The following is an 18,254-nucleotide window of genomic DNA, read 5'->3' on the forward strand; positions in this document are numbered from 1 at the left end:
GGACTTAGAAATTCTTGAGGTCAACCACAAGGCATAGGAATGAGAGAGACTTGAAAGCTTTTGCCAACAGCAAAAATTGCACTCTCATGGGAGAAGTCATTTCCTCCTGGAGTGCCCCCAGTCCAGCTCACCTGTACAAAGCTACTGTCTAATGCCATTAATGGGTGTCTTGTTTGCCAGCAGCACCAGCTTGTTAGGGGGAAAACTCCACTGAGCTGCATTTAACCCCCACATGCCCACACCTCCTACCCGTGCAGGAACAGCTGCCTCGTGGTTTGCCAGTGGGAGTGTAGGAAATAGCAAACCTGTGTGAAGATGAGAGTCTCAGAACTCCTGCTGTCCAAGCTGAGCACAAATCTGATGGACTGGAAAAGCTCCTGGATGCTGGAGCGGAACTGCTCCTCCTCCATTCCACAAGTAGCTCTGGAGTAAAGGATCCGAGATTGGACAATGAACTTGAAAAGATATTCCAAGGCCTTAAGGAGCAGGAGAGGAAGGAGATCAGGACAGAGAAAAAGAGAGAAAGAAAAATAAAGGAGCTTTAAAGAGAACCAGGAAAGACTCTACATGCATAATAACTAAATTCTTGAGCTTTAGAAAGGAGAAAGAAAAACAGGTTTTATAAGTTACATAATTCAGTTGAGGAAGAGCTACTCTTAGGCAAGCACCCATTCTCAACCAATAATCTTTGTTACTTGCATGTATCACTAACAGAAAAAGTATGCATTTACATAAAAGAGATAAATCTGAGTTACATAATTTGAGGAAAATTTTGGTCAAGGTAAGAAACTTCTGGTTTTCTCATGACTTGACACAATGACTGAAGTGTCTGAAGAAGCTGTTCTGTTTTCTTTCAAAATTTTGTAAATGGCATTATTTAGAACTGCTTTTATTTGACAGCAGTGACCATGAAGAAAACACATTGTTCTGAGCAGCTGTAACAAGTCACTCCCTATCAACAGTCCTGAGACACCAACCCAGCAAGGTGACACTTCACACACCTCCTTGATACTGGCTGTGCACAACTGTCAATGCCAGAATGCACCAAATATCAGGGCCATCTCTCCTTCCCTCAGTGCTTAACAGGATTTACCAGCAAAGCAGCATTAAGGGAAGATATAATTCACAGTTTGATGACATCCTCAAAACCCAGCACAGGAAAACAAAAGGCTGGAGATTCAGTAATCGTAGGCTGTGCAGAAGCCTTAATAATATTTCACTGTATTCCACAGAAAATGTTCTTGTCCCACTTCAATACTGGGAAACTGGAAGTTAATTCAAGTCAAAATTTTTCTCCCAAGAGATATTATTGCATCCATGAGAGTCCCTCACTGAACCACACAATATACACAAGTATGCAATGCTATGTTGTAAGTTCTAGAATGCCACAGCTTTAAGGATATAGAATGGGAATGTGAAATTCCTCATAAAGCCATCATGAGTTTCAAAATGTCATTGACTCTTATAGCTTTTTTATTCCCCCCCAGAAATTATGGCAACTTTGGTAATTCAGCAGTTATTATTTATACTTCTGTATAAATTCTGTACTAAACCACATTCCATGGAAGCTTCCTTACAGCAAAGAACTTCATCAGGAAATATCAGCTGCATTCCTGGCTCATTTCCAGACAAAGGCCCAGTGGTTCCCAGTCAGCTCTCCAAGGCTGACATCCCTGTGCTAACACCAAACCCAGCACATGCAGTGCTGGTAGGAGCTGCTTTAGGGGTTCAGTACACACAACCATAATTCTCATCTGAAGGCCCATAACTTCAGTGTGAGAATTATGTTTTGCAGTGAATCAGAGCATTTGTGTGTGAACCTCCATAATTCCCTGTGGAAGGTGAGATAGCAGGGCTCAGAACACTGCACTTCCTTAGCACAATGAGCCCACACAAACCAAGTTTTGGTAGCACAAGTCAGCACCAGGACTAACTTTGGCTCTTGCTACTACAGTATCACAAATACAACGTGTATTTGTGCATAAAGACATAGAAGCACGCTGAGAGAAAATCCCAGCCTTCAGTGATGTTTGGCACGATATAGAAGATCAGTATCACATTAAAGTAGGTCCCTTACAAACACAGTCTGGGTGCATGTTCATGTAACAGGTGAGCACCTCTGCCCTGTGACCAGCAGGGAAGACTCAGGGAAAACATCCTGAGGGAAAAAAGCCCTTGCTGTTGGTTCCCAAATCTAGGCAAAACCCACCTATAGTTCTGCTGGAAGATAATTCAAGCTGGAAGGGCATTTCCTTGACACAGTTCCCTAGTTCTTAATTTCCTTAGGGACAATGGCTGTGGTGCCATTCATGGACACTTCACTTTGAGGATGTCACAAGTCCCCTGGGAGGCACAGACAGCTGTTCCTGGATGCAGCTTTTGTGGAGCTTTGTATATGGCACAATAAAGGAGCATGATGCTGTGTTCTAGGTAGAAATGTCCTTCCAGTTATAGCTCCTCCAAGATGCACAGGAGGTTTTGAGAATTAATAGCAGTCTTGAAGGAGGTAAGAAATTTTTGAAATCCTCTAGAACTCTCTTTGCTAGTGCCCTGCTTGGAAATCAGAATCCTATCAGACATCTGCATGTCCATCATGAATGTACATGAGCAGCCATGAGCTGTAAGGGTGCAGAGTATTTCAGCACCAGCTTTAGGGCACTACACTGAACAGATAATTCAGGGGAAAAGGGACACAGAGCTATCCCTGTTTTCTCAGTCAAAGAGCTGCTAATGCAAGGACTGTGGTGAGCAAATCAAAGACCACAGAAATCCCCAACAGTAGAATCTGGTACTAGTAATGACACATTAGCAATGATAATGTCTTTGGTACAAACTTGCTCCAAATGCCTGAAATAAAATCTGGAAACAAAGAAGGAAGTCAATCACTTCACTGTAATGGGAGAAGATAAAGACCTGAATTTGGGCCTGCAAGAGATACCTGCAAAAGCAACTGTCTGAATAAGATGTGACAGCAGTGTGGGTGGCAGAGGATGTGCTGTCAGGTCTGCACAAACTCTGCTGATAATTTCAATTCCTGTGCTTGGAAAGGCTTAGGCTGTCAGGTCTGCAAACTGACCTCCCTCACAGAGGGAACAGCCACGTTCTAGGCCAGCGCTTGAGAGCCCCAGTAAGCAAAGAGCTGCCTTGGAGGCTGAGACACAATGTACCGTATTCACAAACTGACTTCCCTAACCCCAGCTGCTCAAAGACATTCCAGCATTCCTGTTGTTATTATTTCCAAACAGGACTGCTATGAGGTTCAACAAATGCAGATCACATAAGGACAATATCCTACATCTCAATTTGCTGCACTGCATAAAGCACTAATGAGTGGTTTGACAGGCAAGAAAACTTCCTCAAAGTCATTCCAGCTGGAGATCTTCCTCTCATCTTGTAAATTTAATAGCTTTTTTAGCAATTAAAAAAAGGAAATATAAGAATAGAAAAAAAAAAAAAAAGGAAGTTGCTAATTCCTTGAAAAGGCATCTTTACCCTATTTTTACCATTCCATATGAATCTGTGGTTGAAAATCCCCAAAGGTGTTCCTAAGCATGTCAATATTTAACAAAGACAAAGCAAGCACTGGTGTAATGCCCTTGTATTATCTGAATAGGATCCTGGCAGGGGATCTGGAAAGTGAGAGGATGCCATTGGCAGTGTCCTTCACCTGGAAAAGGTTTCACCTGTTTGTACTGACAAGTGACAAAATCCAGGTGCTGGTCACTGCCACTGCTTCCAGTTCTCCAAGTGCCCAGACTCAGATGTTAGGACAGCAGCCCCCTCTGAGGCAGAAGGTGCAGGTGGGCATTCACTCAAAGAAAAACATCTTCCTGCAAATATTGGCATCTTGTATTTGTGCACTTGACACACTGACTTCCAGGCTTACTATTACACATGGTAAAATGAATTCTTCATTTATTCTCTGATTTCTCTGTAATAAATAGTACCCAGATTCCTGGTGTTTCTCACCACTGTGCCTCTCTGGGACATCATGCTCCCATCACAGAACCATGGGTCAGGTCCTGTGCTACTTCTGAGGATTTCCTTCCAGTTAAAGACTCATTTATCTGCTGCTTAAAATAATCCTGGACTTCAACCTGTGATACAATGGAGCTGTGTCACAGCCAGAAATGAAGAGCAAAACTTTCATTCATAGCACCCGTGCCTGATACACTCAAAACTACTGCTGCTTGAAGGGCAAGGTGTAGCCCACACCAATGGAGTATTTATGCACTGGTCATGGATGTAAGTCCCATTTAAGTTCTCCACAGGGTTGCAAAAGGGCTTAAGGGGATTTAACTCTTTCAATCTTTTCAGCACAAGAATGAATCTCCCCCTAAAACTAAAATTGTAGCTACATATACAAAAATCCAGTTAAACAATTATAGGAAGCCAGTACCACACTACCCTTGATTCCATTTACAGCTTCCCCAGCCCCTCTGTGGTGCCAGAGGAGCAGACAGCAGTGCTCCCATTGGATACCTACTCTCATTGCCTCCTGGATGTGGTCCTGGCGCACGAGCTCGGCCGAGCGGTCCATGTACCACTTCAGACACCGGATCAGCTCCCTGAGGGAACAGGCAGTGAAGAGCAACCTTCAGCACCAGGTTTGACAGTCATCAAACATTTTGGTTTTAGGGAGAGGTCTCTAAACCAGTCTCATTTCACTTTATTTCAGTGGTCAGTTACAGCTGTACTTAATAATGAATTTACATAGTATTTACGTTTACTTAGTAATATGGACCATGAGGAACACTATAAGAACATAAAAAAGATGTTACTAGAGAGACAGCTTTGATAAAGGCATGGTTCTAAGACCAAAATATACTTCTGTTTTAATAAGAAATCCCAGCTCTCATCTCAGTAAGCTTTTAGAAACTGAGATCACAAAGAAAATACCTGCATCTATTTTGTTAACTACACGAGACCATCTGGACTAACTTACAAAGCTGTATTAAAGTCATGTTTTATTTCAGACATCAGACTACCAAAAACATTTGTTTTGTCTGAAAGAGGTGCTAATTAACACAAAGCAGAACACCTTTTTACCCTCTGAACATGACTATGCCTTCCAGTGGTGTATATTATCTATGGGTTTTTACCTGCCATTCATAGAGTATTCTTTATATTTAAACTACATAAAAATGTGAATTGCTTTAAAGAACCAAAAGAAATTGTTAGCTTTTTTTATAGTTTATTGTGGCCAAAGATAGAATACACTCAGATATATAAAAGCAGTGGTCTAAAAGAAAGGAAAAACAACACCCTGAAGGGTAACTGTTACTCCTTTCAAAAACTCTGTCTTATTCTCTCGTGCAAGACTCTTTTGAATACCAGAAAATAAGGCAGAATCTTCAAAGTGAGAGTGAAATTTAAATCTCTGATCTACTGAAATTAAATTGTAATCAAATAGAACATCTTATGTGAATACCTGTCCACTTCAGAAGTTACAATTAGTTCTCTACGCTTTCACACAAGCTGTGTATCCCAGCATCCTTAAGATGAGGAATGCATATGCTCTTGGTAGCTCCTTTGTATAGACTACAGACTGTAATGAGTTGTTGCTGTCTCTTCAGTTAAAAAAAATAAATTAAAAAAAAAGATTTTCCAGTCCAGAAGAGCAAGAGAAATGCCCAGTGTGGCCACGCTCAGCCACTCGTGACATCGGGCAGCTTTTCCCTGCAGCTGTGCTGGAAAACTTCCATGTGAATAGCTCTACTTTTGGGGACACTGCTGCCAGGATGGTTGTCATCCTGATGGTGCCACCATTCCCAAGCTTGGTGATGCCACCTCTCAAAGGGAGGAACACAAGACCTACTTGTAAGCCAGAGCTCCTGCAAAGTGCTTCTGGATGTAGGTGTCCATCACGGGGCGGAAGTGGAAGTACTTGCTGTCACGGAGCAGGTTGATGATGAACACCTGGGGACACAGAGAAGGGAACCCAACTCAAGGAATTGCACATTGCTGCCAACTGTCCACAAACAAGTGACCAAGGTAAGGAGCATTCAAATACATGAGTTGCTTTAAACAGTCACAGCTGTGTTATCAGGTATAATTTGTTGCTTCTCCCATGTGAGAACAAATACTGCTGCCCCTGGATGTGCTGAGGTCAGCCTGCCCTCCTCACCCATTACAGAAAACACAGCTGGATCCAGCTGAGTATTTCGTATTTGACAGAAGCACAATACCAGCAACGTGATCATAAGAAACTTAAAACTCACTGAGCATGAGATAAATAACAATCCAGCAGCTTACCAGAGACTGAAAGACCAACAGACCGTACTTCTCTGTGTTGTCATCCAAAACTACAAACAACGTGTCCAGAATATCTTGTAAGAACTAAAATGACATGAACAAAGAATTTAAACTTAAATTATATTCAAAAGGTTATTTCTCCCCTGCTTCAATTAGTTCATACATGTTAATATCTTTGTGAAACACTTGCCAAGGACAAATCACTTCAGGTTCACCCAAGTGATGTGACAGGTTTTAATTTGATTTTACTAAAAAATTTTTTTCTCTTTGCAAGGACTATTTTCAAACAAAAATGACAGAAAACCAAAATATAAGAAATATGTACTATATACCTGATTTGTAATTTTGACTGAGTGTTTCTCTCACTTTAAGCTGACTAAGTGCTGCCTGACACCAGTGGCAAAACAACTTGCTCTCATTCTCAGATCTTTAGAGTCTCAGGTACTGTTCAGCATCAAATCTGAGGCTGGGCAGTACATTAAATTGTGTTTAATATTTAAATTTTTGTTAAAAGACAGAAAGTAAAGCTTTTCTAACAAGCATTAACTGGGGCAAGCTATATGTTGTAAATTGCTTCTTTCACCCTTAACTCCACAACTCTCAGTTAAGCACTGACAGTTCAGTGATTTTCTTTCTGAAAGCAGAGTCTCCAAAAGGATGAGTGTGAAGGACAGTGCTAGAGATCATTAACTATACATTCTCCCATGATTTTTTAATTTACTCTACTTAAATTTCTGATGTTGACAACAAGAAATAAATTATAACAATTTATGAAGTCTCTGAAATGATAAAATGTCTTTTTTTTCTGAATTATTATATTCTGTTCTTCATATCCCAGTGCCAAATGACAGCTGATTTATGGGGAGAATCAATTACTTCTCCCCATGAAATTATTCAATCCATATCTTCCTTTTTCTTTCTCTATAAAAATCAGATACTTATACTGCCCTACAAAAAAAGTGTACAAAACATGTCATTCTTGAAGAATTCCAATATGAATGGGATTTTTGCTCCCCTGTTGCTGTTATCAAGTTATCACGAAGAGTAATATTCCAGATATGGCAGCACTCAAATGACTTACAGTGAAGTGGCTTTAATGATAAACTACTTATTAAGTGATAGGACTTGTCTTCAGTTTCTTCTCCTTGGTTGTTTGTGTTAGAAATCAGCTTTTACATCCAGATTTATAGAAATAAATCCTAGGGAGAGTTCCCAGCACACCAAAGATTATCAGGGGCATATCTGGAATGCACTTTGTTTTGCCGAGACCACAAGTATTCAAACGCAGTTGGAAGTTCCTGGCCCCTAAGGAAGCTCAGGCCACACAAGATTATCATGTGGAGCGACAGTGGCTACAAAACCCAGTGAAATGATGAGCTGGCAGACAGAGCAGTGCTGCACTGCTGGCAGACAGCAGCAGACAGCCCCTGCCAGGGTCTGTGTCTGCACCAGCAGCTGCGAGGGACTGCAGACTGGCACCGCTGCTGCTGAGGACCCAGCACATGTGGCTGAGAGCATTTGACTAAGGATTAGCTCTGGTTTGATCCCACAGACTGACTGTGCACTAATTTCTCAAGTGTATCTTCCTGCCCAGTTTCCTGTCATAATAAAATCCCAATTCATACAGGGTGGAAGTTCACAGTGTGAATCAAAAAGCACAGTAAGAGGGAGCCTTCAGAAGCGGCCTGCAGGTCTGAACTCACTGCCTATCACAGATACATCCAAAGGCTGTTATTTCATGTAGTACCTTAACAATCTCCTCGCCACTGACATGTCTCAGTCTTCCCAGAATATCCATCACTCGATCTGGGTAAGCTTTCCATTTGAGCAGGGCAAGCAGATCCACTGCAGAGAGAGGGAGGAAGAGCTAGAACCACACACAGAGGGAAGAATGGCAACCCCAGACCCATCAGAGATTCAATCATTTTGCACTTCACCTCTTGATGCAGTCCACACTTCTTGGGAAATGACATATATATATATTTATATGTATACTATATATAATGGAGAACAAGAAGTACAATATAGAGTGAGTCAATACTGATAACAGAGAAAGGAATGAAGGAATGGTTAAGAACTTTGAAGAGAGTAAAGGCTGCATTTTTCTCTGTGTGACTTGACACTGCACTGTGGACAATCTACTCCTGCCTGCTTGTGCCTTAGGGCCATTCCTGTAAAAAAAATCTTATTTACTTAGCTGCTCCGTAAAAGTCAAGCAAAACAAACTCTGGATTGTGTGGAAGTGCTAATAGTAAATTTTTTCTCTCTTTCCTAATTCCTGCTGCCTTGGGCAGTTCTGAGGGGTCAGCAACTCACCATTCTGGGTCAGTTTGGTAGAAGAGAGCTGTGTGGAGACTGAGAAGGTCTCTTTGGTGCTGCGCTGGAAGATGAGGCTGGAGGGGATGTTGGGGCAGCCGTTGTAATCCTCCTTGCAGCAGGGCAGCCCCAGGTACAGCGCGTGGTTGTTGAACGTGCTGTTCTCATCACACTGCAGGGACAGCACAAGGGATGGAGCTGTACCTTGTCCATCTCATCCCACACGCCCACAGCCTGTCAGCAGTTCCCCAACAGTGCCTGTGTTGGGATTTTTGTGGGTGCACACCCACACTTCTAAGGAAAAGCTGTGCTTGGGGGCCTGGATACACTCAGAACAGACCCAGCTCTACAGAGTGGTCTCCAACCATTGCCTCGTTAGAACTCACCAGATCTTCCAGATGTAAACTTAGGATGCTGCCTCAAAATTATACTGAACAAATAAACCCCGGTGAATCAGCAGGAAGGAAAAACCCCAAAGCCCAAATCTCTTGCTGCAGGGCTGTGGCACTGCAGCACAAGGCATTTGAATCCAGCACAATGTCATCTTACAAAGGCACAGAGCAATGCCTTAGGCTGGTAGAAGTGCTGAATGCTCATGAACACCAGCGTGTTTGAAGTCAAAATGGATGGGATTAATAGCAGATAAATCATCATCATCAGGATGGAAAAGGTGAGCTGCACCTAGAATAGAAGGCTCTACCCAAACCATGTGATTTTGGATGTATAAAATTTTGAAACTACTATTAATCTGTTCCTCACACACTTCTAATAAGGGAGAGAAGAATAATGTAATGACCATTACTCATTTAAGTACTGAAGTAGAGATGAGCAGTGAAAAGTCTGCAGAGAGCTGGTACCTTATAAACATAAAGCTCATGGATATCATCCGACAAGGTCGTGCCATCATCTCTCATTAATGGAGTGAATGCAAAACCAAAGAGCTTCTTTTCTCCCTTGTCCTTTGCTGCAGCAAGAGATAGAAAGAAGGAATTGTATTTGTGCATACCCTGTCTGTCAATATATACAAGATTACTCACCAACTTCTCCACATGCCTAAAAGTAAACAAGCAGCTTACAGAACAAACAACTTTTCTAATTCTAATTTCTTTTTTCTAGTTCTATGTAAAGGACTGACAAGCTTCAAATCAAACAAAAATATGCCAAACATAGCAAAATCTAAACTGTTTATCCTGCAAAGAAAACATTCTACAGAAAAACACAACAAAAGAACAGCAGGGACAAACATCTACAAAGCGCTTTGCCCTGCACTGATTGTTCACCGTGTTTTTGTGCGCCGCTTGATAAATTCAGCAAAAGGCTGCTTAGCAATGCCCCTTCACTGTATTGCAGGCTGGCCTCTCTTTCCTGCTTTCCATCCAGATTTAACTGGCAGGGGAAGGAGCTGGGGCCTTTTGCACTTGCCCTGGCCAGGGGGGCACTCACTGGAGCAGTGGCGGAACTCGAAGCGCAGGTGGGAGCCGCGGAAGCGGTCGATGGGGATGGGCAGTTTGATGATCTCCCCCCAGCGCGGGCTGTTGTTGTGGTACAGCACGAAGGAGTGGTAGGCGCTCCTGCTCGGCTCCCCCGAGCCCAGGCTGATGCAGTCCTGCCACCAAAGGAAACAATCCAGCATTAAACACTTCACATCACCAGCCAGGAGTCATTTTATTACCTGGTGGTAAGCTTGATACAGTTCATGGCTTCCTGTGGACACAAGAGTCAGAAGCAGAAATTCAGATACAGTGAAATGTGAAATTTTTTAGGAGATCTTGAAACTTTGTTTTGGGTCAAAGGGTGAACAAAGAGACCTGTGAATCTGGATGAATCCCAGTATCTTAAGTTATTATCTTAAGCTGTTTTCCATCAAGCACTGAGTAGATACAATAAACACCTAAGTCCAAACTGAGTCCAAAAAAGAGGACATAATAGGACCATCACTTTTAATATTAGCCTTCTGTGAAAATATCCTTTAACCAGATTTCTGCTTCAGCATCTCAGTTCAGAAGTGATAACTGACCTTTCCAAGCTCTTTACAAATGTTCATCTTTCAAAAGTACAACTATCCATCCTCACCAAGTATCCCAGAAAATTCTAATCAAGTTAATTCCTCAGTGGGAAACAAAGAATTTCTGTGTAATACTCATCACCTAAAAACATAATTGGATCTATATTTCTGCCTTCAGATATAACAAAGTCAGAGAGCTTGCCCAATCTATGCCTTCTCAAAATACAGATGAAGAAAAACATGAACTGATATTGCTTAGAAAATAAAAAATCCTTAGAAGATAAGTGGAGGAAAACAGGATAAATATTGAAGTCCTGAAATAAGGACAGTAAAGGGTCCTTTGTGATAAAGACATGGAGCAGGAAGCACATTTTTTTATGTATAAGCACTAAGCCATGCTCTAGACCCAGCACTTACAGAGATCCAGGAGATGCAACATCTCATAAAACTAAGCAGAAAAAAGACAGCTTGGAGATTCTTCACTTTTAGCGTGTCCAAGGATAATGAATCCAGGAAGAAACAAGCTAAGCAGACCAAGAATAACACATGTAATATAAATTCTGATGTAAAAAAAAATGCATGGAACAGTATGATGACAAGAACTTCTGGTAATTTCCCCAAGGCATCTGTAAATTCTATCCCAAGAAAATACCAGAAGTGTTGGGATTTTTTAATCTGTAACTATCTGACTGCCCAGTCAAGAACATCCCATTAATCAGAGACAGTTAGTTTTAGTTCAACCTCTGGCAATAATCTGCTGGCTTTGAGAAAGTTAAGAATTTGTGAAGGAGCCCAAAAGGGAAGAAAAGCTCTCTGGAATTCTGGAACACAATGCAAGGACAGCCTACATGGACAGAGACTGCAAAAGCTCTGATCCAAACTGAGTGACTGAAGGCTGAACTCACACAACTCAGTCCTCTCAAATAATCCTCAGCAACCACATGGGATGAACCACAACCCCATATTTTTTTAATACATCAACAAGAATTATGTGTTGCAGGTAACAGCAGCTTAGTAGAGAGCAGTGCCAGTACTGCAACCCAGAACACCTTTAGGATCCCAGTTCTGTTCCGTAGCAAAAGTAAATGGTTGGGCTTCAACACAGCAATTCCAAAACCTCATTCTGCATTAGGCTCTTAGGAGCAAACAAAACAGTAGTTCTATTTCCTCTACAAGGTACAGTAAAAATTCACATTTTAATGTGAGCTTTTTTCATCCCATCAAGAAGCCATCAACCTGCTCTGACTGACAAATGGCCAGTTTTTAAATGCAGTTTCATGCTGTGAACTTCAAATAAATGAATAGTCTTTCCTTCCTGTTGTTAACTTTCTTCCCATGCAGTTATTCCACAATCTATAGTCTGAGGAGGGCAGACTAGTAAATCTTTAATTCTAAATTGTGATCTGCAAAATACAAACATCAGACTAATCTCCAGACACCTGGTGACCCTGAGATGCAAATATGTAGGGGAATTAGAGGGCAGAGGCAGGGAAGGGAAGCTAAACTAGAAAAACTATCAGGAAATTTCTATTGTTAAAGGTGTGCCTTGCAATTCATAGGCTATTCCTGCTACTGGAACAGAAAGAAGAGAGAAATGTGTCAAAGGATTTTTTCCTTTTTTAATTTTTCAGACTATACTGAAAGATACTAACAATTGAGTAAGACCATTTTGAGAAGGAAATACTCATTTTCATTTTGAACAGCACTACATTCTGGAGGTAATTTCACTCCTTTCAATAGGACTATTTCTGGATCAAGATACATTCAGCAGCAATGAGGAGCTGAGAAAATTCTCATTAATCCTGTGCATGGTTCTGCTAACGGCTTCACAAAGGCACAATTCAGATTTGGATTGTGCTGCTGGTTGGGACAAATTTAAGGATTTTACTCTAATATCAGATGAAAACTCTGGGAATTTCCTCCTGTCCTGTGTAATGAAAAACCAACTTCATCTCTGTGAATGACCATTCCAACCAAAATCACTGAAGTTAAGACCGATAATGTCTAGAAATTACCTGGCTTTTGTAAGTAATCATTAGGCACCATTATGTACATCAGCATATGAAGATGCTGATATTGCACTTGGAGGCACTTCTCTTTGTCCTCAGCACACTGATATCAACTGATGATTAAAACTCTGCCACTCAGTTTGAAAAGCTTAGGCAGAAAAGGAATCTGATCTTCTTGCAGCAGCTCTGAGCACAAACGAGTCCCTTACAAGAAATACGCTTTACTTTTAAAGAAATCACAAGTAGTAATGGAAGTTCTCCTTTCAATTAAAACCAGAAGACTGTGGCAGTGTATTGAGCACACACTTTTATGTGTTTAGATTCTCCACAGTAATGGCTGATTTTATTGTGATGGAGGTAAAAGAAAAGGTAGGGCGAAGTTACTTCTGATAGCTGCTCATGCTGAAATACTTCCTGTTTACTTCTCTACATTCACAACCTCCCACCCACCTCCTTCTCTTCAATAAAACTAAAAGAACAGAGGAGATAAAACAGGAAACACAGAGAATCCCCATCCCCAGCTGGAATGGAGCCAACCCAGGGTGAAATTTTATTCAAAGTTATTTTCCAGAACTACATTCAGTACTGTAACCCAACAACTCAGTCTTAGAAGTCTTCCTTGGAATCACATTTCAAGGTGTTGTATGACACATATTATTTAATTTTAGATATGCCATATACTCCTCAGTTCTGATTACAGTTACTCTATATTTTTTTACTTTAGCCACTGACATCACATTTGGAAATCACACAGGCTTTTCAGTTTATGAGTATTTTCTCCAAGTCTTCTATCCCCATATAAGGGAACTGCTCCAAATTCTTACAGATTTATAACTGAGCATAAATAGAGCTTACAAACTTAAGAAAAAAAATGAAAAAAAAAATGAGAGAGGCAGTTTTATTTTAGCTCTTACATTGCATCAGAGACTCTGGAGCAAGAGGATGTGTCCCTGCAGGGAGCACCTGAGGCTCCCAGGGAGAGGAGCTCTTACCTTCAGGATTTCTCCATCGGCATAGAGCACGTACATGGTCACCTCGATGTTCTTCTGCACACTTTTGCCACCCCTTTCGAAGTCCCCCTTCTCCAGGGTCAGGTACAGGTCATTCCGGATGTCACCTGCAGGGACAGAGCAGAGCCACAGCCTTAAACTCCACAGGGGACACCGGGGTGGTCCCAGCTCCATCCTGCAAATCGTTCTCTGTGTTCTGAGAGACCATGGCTGATGCCCAAATCATTCCAAGCAGCAAGTTAATTGTTAATAAGGATGAACAGTTTAACATCAGTGCATAAAATCAGACTGTTGTTAGTAATGCCTTTAATAATGTGAACTCAGAATCAATACTGGTTTTAATTATGTAAGTGGAGAAGGGAAAAAACCTCTTACTGCTATACTGTGCCTTGTTAGCTGAGCTGGAATTGTCAGGCTGAGCCTGACAAAATATCCTTAGCTTCAGACTTCCTATTTCCAATATATTTTATGAAAAATAAGTATTTTTGTGATGATCAGAATAACATTATGTTCAGTTAGCCTTTCAAACGTTTCCTACGTTTTCATAATTTCCTTTCATCATAACAACAAAATACAAGCAGCCTTTTTGGGAACCTGATCACAATTCAGTTCAGATGGATTAGAAAGGAATTATAAATGCAATTTTTGCTAGATTTCTGGCTGGCCTCTGGTATCCATATGCATGGCTATATGAAAGCAGCCACTATGGACACTTGCCAGCTTCTCACTACGTCATTTACTATATTCAGAAATAGAAATACTTGTGCCTCAGCATCTTGTTACCCTGAATTTCACAGACTCTCATTCGCTTGGTTTGTTTTTATTTTAGAATCTGATTTGGGAAACTGCTTTCAAAACTAATGTGGTCAGTTCTAAAGTCTGCACCAAAGGGACAGCAGGTAACACCTATTTTTATGTAAGATTTAGTTACTGTCACCATTTTATGATGGTTCACACTTAACATTTCTTTTTATCTACTTGCCAGAAAGGCAAACATACTAAAGGGCAATATATAAAAATACAAAAAATACAAAAAAAAAAAAAACAAACCCCAAAAAAAAACCAAAAAAAAAAAAAAAAAAAAAAAAAAAAAAAAAAAAGAAGTAAATCCTTTCAAGGCAAGTATTTTGTTAACCAGCCCCAAGATACTAAATAACGAAGTAATGGAACAAAGCAGAGACTCCTTCAACATCTGACTTCTTCCACTTGGAGAAGCTGATGCAGTTAAATCTCTGTATTAATCAGAAGCACAATGAAGTAAGGCAGCACATTTGCTTTCAGGCACTGAGGGACATCCTTTTGTGCCCCTCAAAGCAGCACTTCAAATTCCTCCTGAAGTCTAAAACCCCACAGAACTTGTTCCTTAATCTACTGTAGGGACAAACAATAGAAGCTTTTAGTCGTGCCTTTGCTTTCTATTTTATTTCTGGAGATAAGTACAACTCTTTCAGCATGGAAAATCCAGCTCTGTGGCTGCCAGGCAGTGCTTCCCACTAGGAGCTGTGTGTGAATGGGAATCTGTGTGCAGAACAGGCTCCTTTCTCCAGGAGCCTCCCTCTCCTGCAGGGTCAGTGCTGGGAACACCTCCCAGCCAGAGGCTGAGCTGCCCGGAGGCATCAACAGGGAAAAGATGATAGCAAGAGCTTGTGAAAAACCTTGGATATTGGATCTGGTTTGGCTTATCAAAGCACAGCATCAAATGCAACAATCCATGGGCCACAATAGAGAAAATTATCAAAATCAAGCTGAGATACCTCTATCCTTATTATAGGGATATCAAGGAAATACAAAATTCATCACAAAATATGGTTTAAGTTGGGCTTTTTGTTTTAAAAATCCTCCTGCTTAACAGATGCCATCCCTTTATCTTGGAAGTTTGCACAATTAGGAAAAAAGTTTCAATTTGTATGCTGTAAATTTTACTAGAAATTAATTGTACTCACTATAATTAGCATTTGAAGCTCCCTACTTATGACCTCTTTTCTACAAGGCAGTCTGGCTACACAAAGTCCAATGTCAGATAGCAAATCATTTTCCAGCCTAAATTAAAGGCAGCATTTAGTTATATATAGCATCTTATCTTCTATTAAGCTTAACAGGAGGGATATTACTCCACTAATTAAAAAAAATGCCTTTGGGGTGGGGTGTAGAGGGATCTTAAAATCAGTGGATTTGCATAAAAACTAAGGAAAAAGATGGGAAAAAGTATTATAGTGAAATATAACAGTGATCTTCTCTTGTAAAAATAGTCTACAAAAGGTCACTGCATACAGCAAAAATAGGAAGTAAATGTATCTAAGAAAGACTAAAAGCATTTAACCATCTGGTAGGGTGATTATTTTGGTGGAAATCACCTTCCTACAAGGAGCAATCTCCTTTTCCTAACATATCAGTTGACCTGAGGCCTCACAAGCCTTTAGTTCTTTTTTTGTTATTGCTAGTGGTTTTGAGGGATTTGAGGTCTGCTAGCCCAAAGCAAAAGCTTGAGCGCAGAGCAGTTTATTTATTTTATTTATTATTGCAATCTCTGCTGTGAGTGTGCAGGGCCAGAGAGAAAGCTCAGTCCCACGTGGGGCTGAGCACACAGGGGAGCAGACAGGGGACAGCTGGCACAGGACCGTCCATGGTGGCACCAGGAGAGGCCTGGGCAGCTCCAACCCCACCGACAGCAGAGGCAGGAACCTGGGCACACAGGGCTTGGCTGGGTTAATTCCATTGGAAAGAAACAAAGAGATAAATAATGAACTTGTGGAAGATGTCAGACCGTTCCTGCAAATGCCTGCACAAACAGCCCCGTGCTTGTGACAGCAAATCCTGCATTTTGGGGGAAAACCAGGCTGGTACCTCAGCTTGGACCACAGAGGCCTCAGGCCTTCCCAAACAGCAGCACAGAGCAAAAAACTGGGTGAGCTGTGGCCTCCCATCAGAATAAACAGAACAGGAATAAAAAGTGCTACAAGGCCAGTGGGCCACAGTATTTATAGAGCAAAGACTGCTGATGTCATTTTAAACTGAGATCTCTGTGCTGGGTGGCTGTCAAGGATGAACTGAAAACCTCACAAGAGTTTTCAGAATGGGATTTGTTTCAAAGCCCATTTCTCTACAATTGTTTTCCAGTTAAAAACAAAACTAAACTTCCTTTTAGCATAATCCATGCACCTTTTATATACATGGTTACTGACATTAATTCTGTATCAAATGCCTTCAAAGACAGTATTTTCCTATATAATATTAAAAAATAATATGTTATGGGGCTCTTCCTTTATCAACTCCCTTCACCTTTATTGGGGTTTTGTTTTGTCTGTTTAAACCTGTTTACAAAGCTCAATGTCCAACATACAGTTGTTTAAATTATAAATCGTGAATTATAGCTTGGGGAGGTTCACTTGTGTTGAAAGGAAATCCTTTCTCATATCACCTAACACTATTTTAATAGTAATGGGGGCAAAAAGGAGTGGTGGAAAAGGCTACATGAGCCAAATATTGATTTTGCATTTGCAGTATAAAGGAATGTACTGGGAGACTTCCAAATAGTCATTTATCATTTTCAAGACTTAATAACCTGAAGCAGCCCAACAGCCACTCCTTGTCTACTGTCCAGCAGAAGAAATGGGAGTATATCCTGACAGGGTGTGTAGCTTTTCCAGTGGAAGACTGACTTGTACTGCAAAATAGCAACAATTTACATGAACTGTCTGAATTCAAACACATTTATTCAGGGATCCTAAAGATTTTGGACACTGAGGACAGGAATGGTCCCTGTTTTGTGCAGAAGAATACTGTATCAAAAAAGGGTACACAATTCACAGAAGTTTCTGCAGGAGAGACAGACACAAATTTCTGATCACTCAATTCTTACAACTTCTTTTTGTGAGCTGGGAATGTTTTGTGACTTTGTGGACACATAATGTATCTCTGCAAGCTGGGGAAAAGTGGCAGCTCCCAGAAGTCTGCATGTGTAGGTCTAGTTTCAACCAAGTAAAATAGCTATTTATCCAGAGAATATTGGATTTTTAAGGTGGAAGTTTAGTCGTTAACTATTTAGGCAGCCAAGGGAAAAAAATCAGTATATTAGTGTTTAGGTCTATTTTTATCAAATTGCTCAGCTGGTTCTATTCACTTAGGGCCCCACAGATGATGCACTGTCTGCTGGACTCTCCAACAGCCCTGGGTTTGGCATTTCTTCAAAAATAGTGGCATTTCACAGAAGAGTGAATGGGCAAGAAAGATAATCAGAATATCTTCCACAATGGCTTCTGAAGAAAACCCAAACCTGTGCATTTATGTCCCATCTGTAAATGAACAACCAGAGCCAATCAGCATCACCCCAATGACCTGAGCCAAGTTACAGCAGCTTAAACTGAGGACTTGGGCCAGCAAGGAAAAGCTCTGAAGCAAATCATGAAGTGTAGAGGATTTCTGTTCATGTGCAGTGTTATCACATGTTGTGGCTGTATTTGTTCGAGCTCTTTGCAGGGGAACTGCTCTGCCTCCTGGCTCAGGGTCTCACATGACCCTGGACATTCCCTCTCTGGATGGCTCTTCCCTGGAAGCTGCTGCTTTGGAGGGGGCCAGTGATGGGTCCCTGATCTCAAACAGCAAAACTCCACCCTCACCTGGAGCTGCAGCTGCTTCCAGTGCAAACACAGCTACCTGGGA

At 41.1% G+C, this 18,254-nt stretch overlaps 1 protein-coding gene across 1 annotated transcript in view; it reads right to left on the reverse strand.

The window, feature by feature from the left end:
* The window catches only part of DOCK3 (dedicator of cytokinesis 3), a 183,324-nt gene that overhangs the window by 54,822 nt on the left and 110,248 nt on the right, over nucleotides 1–18,254 (reverse strand). Inside the window, exons 16-24 of the mRNA XM_058845181.1 lie at nucleotides 13,578–13,702; nucleotides 10,015–10,177; nucleotides 9,429–9,535; nucleotides 8,572–8,743; nucleotides 8,003–8,100; nucleotides 6,256–6,339; nucleotides 5,819–5,919; nucleotides 4,487–4,568; nucleotides 306–476 (exon numbers count right to left, since the gene is read on the reverse strand). Of these exons, the coding sequence (XP_058701164.1) occupies nucleotides 306–476; nucleotides 4,487–4,568; nucleotides 5,819–5,919; nucleotides 6,256–6,339; nucleotides 8,003–8,100; nucleotides 8,572–8,743; nucleotides 9,429–9,535; nucleotides 10,015–10,177; nucleotides 13,578–13,702 (1,103 nt within the window). The remainder of the gene's footprint in view (nucleotides 1–305; nucleotides 477–4,486; nucleotides 4,569–5,818; nucleotides 5,920–6,255; nucleotides 6,340–8,002; nucleotides 8,101–8,571; nucleotides 8,744–9,428; nucleotides 9,536–10,014; nucleotides 10,178–13,577; nucleotides 13,703–18,254) is intronic.

Source organism: Poecile atricapillus, chromosome 9 (assembly GCF_030490865.1).
Source record: "Poecile atricapillus isolate bPoeAtr1 chromosome 9, bPoeAtr1.hap1, whole genome shotgun sequence".
Classification (NCBI taxonomy): Eukaryota; Metazoa; Chordata; class Aves; order Passeriformes; family Paridae; genus Poecile; species Poecile atricapillus.